The sequence below is a fragment of the Tarenaya hassleriana genome, unplaced genomic scaffold, assembly GCF_000463585.1.
Source record: "Tarenaya hassleriana unplaced genomic scaffold, ASM46358v1 Cleome312, whole genome shotgun sequence".
In the NCBI taxonomy this organism is placed as follows: Eukaryota; Viridiplantae; Streptophyta; class Magnoliopsida; order Brassicales; family Cleomaceae; genus Tarenaya; species Tarenaya hassleriana.
The window spans coordinates 93,231-100,459 of NW_010966293.1; the positions used below are offsets into that span (position 1 = coordinate 93,231).

General features: G+C 39.9%; 1 protein-coding gene across 1 annotated transcript; it reads right to left on the bottom strand.

Moving 5' to 3' along the window:
* Positions 1–394: 394 nt before the first annotated feature.
* LOC104820719 lies at positions 395–1,669 on the bottom strand. The gene has a single exon (XM_010551279.1). The coding sequence runs from the start codon at positions 1,667–1,669 to the stop codon at positions 395–397; it is 1,275 nt and encodes a 424-aa protein (XP_010549581.1).
* Between the last annotated feature and the right edge of the window lie 5,560 nt (positions 1,670–7,229).

A 7,229-nucleotide genomic window follows, 5' to 3' on the forward strand; every position in this document is an offset into this window, starting at 1 on the left:
GATCCTTGACTGCTCGCTGCTTTCGTACACCATTGAGGCCGCGTGTATTCCAACAAAAGACTTTCATCTGATTCTTCCAAAAAGATACCAAAACCCAAAAAATCAAAAAAAAATCTCCTGGTAGCTGTGTAATCACTACAGAGGGCCATTCCCCTTCCGAGATTTGCCGACCACCGTGAAGTCAGAGGGATCTCGGGAGGCTGAAATAGCTCTAGATCGCAGTACTCGCTGTGCTTCAAGAATGAACTGGTCTTCCGAGTCGAAATGAAACTTACGCTGAGAATTCTTAGATGTCTTCTTTGACTGAGCCACAAGTTTAGTTTCTGTCCTTACTGGTAGTATAGTCGGTTGGATTGTTTGCTGTAAAGGGGAATGGGGACCTGTAGGTTGTATATCAGGTTGTTGAATCCTTAGCATTCATGTCCGCTATTTGAGGATCGCATGCGTTAGTCGTGTTGGGGGCCAAAGATACAGACGTGGGTAGAGTCGATGTAGAAGCAGATGCCACATCTTTGATTGTGAGCTGACTGTCTACCGTCTTTGGAGTCTCAATGGAAGTCCCTGTTTCGACCACACGTTGCAGGGGCTGGGATTGACGAACCGGGCAGCTTTGGAGCTTGTGACCAAATTCCCCGCAGTTGATGCATTTTGGGAGGATCCAAGGATAAGCGGCATTAACCGTGATTACAGAGCCTTGTTCATCCTCAATTTCTATAGCTTGAGGCAGAGTAGCATCCAACTGAACTTCCACTTTGACCTTTGCCTCACCAACACTCAACGGATCTAATCGCATCTTGTCCGTGTGGAGAGGCTCGCCGATGCCCGAAGCTATGTAACTGATTCCTTTCAATGAATATAGTTCTGCTGGAATATTCGTTAGGTTCACCCATATCGGAGCGGACGTCAGGGTAATGGTCCGGAATGTGGCTATCGCTGACCATTCCACGACTGAGAACATTACATCCATCGCCCTCCAAAGACCCACCTCCAAGACCCATTCTTTTGTGGCTAGGCCGGGGATGTGGAACAGGCACGAGGAGTTGTTAATCCTACGGACATGAATTTTTGAACGTCTTCCCCAGATTGGGTTTAATATTTGCAATAGTTTCGATCCTGAAGGCGCTATTCCTAAAAAATTTCCGACGAGGTAACCGGTCCAGTTGCGTGAGGCTTCTAGCAGAACAGAGCTAGGGACTCGAATCCTTGGAGTGCCTTTCTCCGAGATCTGTGGGGTTGCGAGTCTGCTGAGGTTCCGAGAGGAAGCTTTCAGTCGTTGTGCCCAGGGATAAGTCTGAGGTGGTGCCTGAGAAGCTGGAACTGGCGATGGAGTAGTAGATCCCGTGGCCCGAGAGGGAGCCCGAGGTAGAGGAGGGAAGTCCTCGGCCGAAAAACCTTGGGTGTGGACAGCCTTGTCCGCTAGAGCCGAGATTGGAGCAGCAGGTGGCGGTGCCTCTGAGTTTGTGACAGGTTGGCTGAGTAATGACGAATCTCGCTGAACTGGGAGAGATGTGGGTTCCGGGACCCCTGATTCAACCAAGGGAGAGGAAGGAGGTGGATCTGATTTTGAAACAGGGGAAGCCGCAGGAGATTGGTGCGATTTACCTTGAGTATCTGAAGACCCAGCCCTCTTAGATGCTGGAGAAGCACTACCTTTCTTTTTCTTCGCCATTGGCTCCCATGCAACGGCGGTCGGCCCCGCCGTCACGGGATGGAGCTAGGTTTTGCCAATAATCGCCTGTCTCTCTTACTTTCTCACTCTCAAACTGGGCCAACGGTTCTAATAAACATGACCTTGATTAACTATATCACGTGACCTTGTTATATAGACATCCAAACATGTTATATAAACTATGTGGTAGTGAATATTTTGTGATTTATCCCGTAATAGATCATAAATATAACACAAACGCAATCCATAAACATAATATTTAATATGTATGTTCTGGTATGTGCACTAAACATGTTTAGAGTGCATGAAAACATAAACTTGTTGGATGTATTTACATGTAATATCTTATATACCCATATCACTCAAAACCCATATATAACTATTTATTTACACAAACATCAGTTATAGATGTATAACAGACATATATGAACAGCATGAGGCTGTATTCCACACCTATTAATCTTTAGGGGTATAACGTATAAACCGATAATAACTACATTATAATATCATCGTAACCATGACGTATGGTACAGATTATGTTATAGAGTGATATCTCTACCCCGATATTTAGTAAAATATCACCTAACAAATAGCGCAGTATATGTTCATGTATACAAATTTTTGTACATAGAGATTATTGGATATACACATATGTTTAAACGGCTGGTTACACAAATGCATTTACTACCCCGATATACCATAGAGGACCGTGTTTTGTATTATGCTACATTGATGTATTATGTTCCAAACGGTTCACGGACACAGACAAGGTACATGTTTATCCAAGACATAGAGTTTATATAATCATTAGATGGGTAACCTTAAGTTTGGATGCGCTCCTTATTGAATATGGATACATAATTATGTATATATGTATATTGTTATATAGACATCTAAATCGTGTTATAGCACGATTTAGATAACAAATAGGTTGTAGAAAGGGGTTTATAGAGTTTATCGATTTAACAGTATTATGATAAAATGTTATGCACTTTATACATACCCATAACATAGATTAGATGCATTATACCATATTTTAGGATATATCTATAAACTATTATAGATATACATGTTATAGAAATTGTAAACGAGGTATTAAAATGTTCAAGCAGTATTATATATGTTTATGTAATCGTATATATGTATCCTAATATGTTTTTGGATATATTTTATGTTTTATAAACATGTTAGTGGGTAAATTGATAAATTTAATAGGTAATGATGTTTTGAGTGGGTAAAAATTATGATAACTTAATCAGTCATGATACAATAAACCACGATATAATGTATGCTACCCTATACAAACATAGATAAATGTATGTCCAAATAATCCCTATATATAATTAAAATGTATAGCAATCATTTTATAATCATATGTTTGGTTTTAACATGTTTTAATATTTATGTATAGTACCAAAAAGGGTAAACGCTCACATTTTAAACACGTTTGAAAGTGCGTCCAAAATGTTTAGAGTTAATGTTTAAACCACAATTTAGAGTGCATAAACTTGAGTTAACATTTTATGGTATACAATGTTTCATATAATATATTGTATGCACAACATTATCATTAAATGTTTATAGCGCTTTCAAGTTATGGATCAAGTGCATCATATACCCATACGATTACATTTTGTCTTTAACTCGAGGGGTACATTTTATCTACATAATTATACTTGATAGAACATATGTGATATTCTACATTGGTCGGTATAGATACTTAAGGCTATATTCTATTAATGGATATGGGCTTGGGCCTGACACATCGACACTTGAAGAACATGGACCTGTGCTTGACACGACAACAACCGAAGAATGCCGAAACTCCAGCGCAACAGATCTTCTTCATCGCACATATCCAGAAACTCAATCCCGGAGTAACATCCCTAGATCGATGTGTTGGGGACGGCGGTTGTTGACGACGGCAAAACTCCGGCAATTCGAGCGATTCCAGATAAGTACCTGAAATTAAAAAATTATTTTGTCGAGGCCTGTGAAACACAGTTTTCTTAAGTTCGATTTCCGTGCCACCTCTAAAGCTTCGATTATGGTTAACACGAGGCAAACTTCTCGGGTAAGTGTCTAAATCTCCTTTTAATTTCGGTATAAAATCGACACGAATTTGGATCTAAAACCAACTAGGTTAAAAAAAAAGTGTTGAAAAAAAAAAACCAAATAGTTGTTTTGTGAAGCCCAAATTGAGTTTAAGGCCCAAATTTAAAATTGAAGCCCAAATTCAAAGAGATTAATTGAAAAGCCCAAAAGAGTAAGCCCAAATTAAAAAAGTTTAGTCTTGGCCCAATTTGAAGAGATTAATCTAAAAGCTCATAAGAGAGAGCCCAATATATTTAAAAATGTTTTGTAGAAAAAAAAAACCAATATTATTATTTATTTATCTTTTTTGGAAGAAAAGAAAAAAGTTAAACAAAATCGGAAGTAACTTTTCCTGTAAATTGGGGAAGCAAGCTTTGTCTTAGCGGGCCGGGTTTGAAGAGGAAGCCCTTTATACCCTCCTCATAGTAAGGACGTGGGAATCGGGGTGAACCCTCCGGCTATCACTGGAAGCGAGCAAAACCAATTTATAAGTTAAGTGAAACTCGGTTTAGTTTATAAGCTTTGTGAAAGCTAACAATGATTGGATTTATTCAACAGATCGTTGATAATCCAAGAAATCCCATGGATTCAAATACTGCTCCAGGGAATGAGATTCCTGCTATGGATATCGATGAGAATCCTCATATAGCGGAGGTTACGAACCCCGTTAATCATGATGTTGCTGGCACAGATATGAATAATCAAGTGCCAAACGTTGCGAACGTTGTCCTACCAGAAATGCCTTCGGTTGTTGCGAACTCCGAAAACCAGGCAATTCCTATTGTGCCTATCGGCCCGGCTGAGAGACCTGAACAATTTAAGAGTCAAAATTTCAAACGCTGGCAATCTTAAGTTGTCTCGGTACCTCACTGAAGAGGAACCAATCCCACAGGAGGGCAATGCCCAATCTCTAGCTAGTTACCAACAATGGAAACATAACAGTTTCATGTGTTGGAACTTTGTGCTGAACGGTTTGGATGATTCGCTTTATGGTGTTTTCTCCAAATATGTTACGGCAAAGCAACTATGGGAAGCGATTGATCATAAATATCGGGTCGAAGAGGCTAGCCAAGGACGAATGGTGGTAGCCAAGCTCCTAAACTACCGTATGGTAGATACAAGGAGTGTTGTGGAACAAGTAGATGAATTACAAATCATCTTCCACAACTTGGCGGGAGAAGACATCATGGTAAATGAACGGTTCCAGGTGGCAACTCTGATTGAAAAATTGCCTCCCTCCTGGACGAGTTTCAAGAATGACCTGAGACAAAAACCTAAGGACATGTCTTTGAAGGATTTACATCGTCGTGTGAGAATTCGGCAGGAATCTCAACCTATTCTTAAAATGAATGGGCAGTTTGGATCCAAGGCAAATGTCGTTGAGACGACTAAGGCCAAAGGGATTAAGAAGCGGAAGATTGATAAGAATGTCAACTCCAAGAAATTCAAGGGGAATTGCTACGTCTGTGGCAAGACTGGACATCTGTCGAAGGACTGCTACCATCGCAAGGAAGGTGCCCAGAAGAAAATTGGGAATAAAACCCAAGCTCATGTAGCTGAAGTAGAAGATGGGGAGTCTGAATTCGTAGCAGTTGTGTCAGAAGTGAACATGGTCGGAGATAATCCGAGAGAATGGTGGATTGACACTGGAGCAACCCACCACATTTGTGCTAACAAATGGATGTTCACCACCTATGACACTGTCACCGGAGAAAGCTGCTATATGGGAAACTCTGCTGCATCCAAAGTGGAAGGCAAGGGTTCAGTCAATTTGAAGATGACATCTGGAAAGAAGCTGACGCTCACTGAGGTTCTTCATGTGCCAGACATTCGCAAGAACCTGCTCTCTGGATCTGTGATGTCAAAGAAAGGCTTTAAGCTAGTGTTTGAATCTGAGAGAGTTGTAGTGTCAAAAGATGGTGTGTATCTGGGTAGAAGTTATCTAGCAAATGGTATGTTCAAGATGAATGTAATGACCATTTGTAACACCAATGCGGCAAACAATATAACCGCAAATGATATTAATAAAGCTTCTACTTCTTCTGCTTACTTGATTGAGTCAAGATTATGGCATGGTAGATTAGGACATGTGAATCTTAAGTCTATGCAAAGATTAATGTCTTGTAATCTACTGCCAAAATTTAAATTAGACAAAGACCACAAGTGTGAAGTCTGCGTTGAAGCAAAATTTGCTAAGTCTTCGTTTAAAAATATTGAACGAAGTACTGAACCTTTGGAATTAATACACACAGATGTATGCGATTTGAAATACGTGCAAACCAGAGGAGAAGTACTTCATTACATTTATTGATGATTGTACTCGATATTGTTATCTCTACTTAATGAGAAGTAAAGATGAGGCAATAGAGATGTTTAATCTCTATAAAAACGAAGTTGAAAATCAACTTGGAAAGAAAATCAAAGCTTTGAGAAGCGATAGAGGAGGTGAATATGAGTCACCTTTTGCGCAATTGTGCGCAGATCATGGCATCATCCATCAAACTACAGCCCCATATACGCCAGAACAGAATGGCATTGCTGAACGCAAGAATAGAACGCTGAAAGAGATGATGAATGCTATGTTAATAAGTTCTGGATCTCCTCATAACTTATGGGGGGAAGCAGTGATTTCTGCTAATTTTGTATTAAACAGAGTGACCCACAAAAGGCTCGACAAAACACCCTATGAGTTGTGGAAAGGTAAATCACCTAGCTACAAATACTTGAGAGTATGGGGTTGTCTGGCTAAGGTTCCTATCCCTATTCCTAAACGAACTAGGTTAGGACCAAAGACAATAGATTGTGTGTTTGTTGGTTATGCACACAATTCGAGTGCTTACCGATTCTTGGTGTATAAATCAGATAATTCTGAAATACATGCGAATACAGTCGTTGAATCAAGAGACGCTTCATTTTTTGAAGATGTATTTCTCTACAAGACTCGGATAGAATTAGATCCAAGTGGTATGGAATCTCAAAGAATTCATGAATCTTCTAAGCAATTAGAGGAAGAAGATGAAGAGCCTAGAAGAAGTAAAAGGGCAAAGAAACCGACTTCTTTTGGTTCTGATTATCTAACGTTTATGTTGGATAAAAAACCACAGACATATCAAGAGGCTATGTCATCACCCGAAGCTCCTTATTGGAAGGAAGCAGTGAAGAGTGAGATTGAATCAATCCGACAAAATCACACTTGGGAACTTGTGGATCTTCCACAAGGATGCAAACCATTGGGTTATAAATGGGTCTTCAAAAGAAAGATGAAACCGGATGGTTCTATTGAAAAATACAAGGCGAGACTTGTAGTCAAAGGCTATAGGCAAACTGAGGGTGTCGATTACTTCGATGTTTACTCTCCAGTCGCTCGGAAAACATCCATAAGGTTTATTATAGCCTTGGCAGCCTTACATAATCTAGAATTACATCAGATGGATGTAAAGACTGCATTTCTAAATGGTGAACTGGA

Bases quoted from the DNA above. Each gene is read 5' to 3' on its own strand.
- LOC104820719 (XM_010551279.1), bottom strand. From the start codon at position 1,669: ATGGCGAAGAAAAAGAAAGGTAGTGCTTCTCCAGCATCTAAGAGGGCT.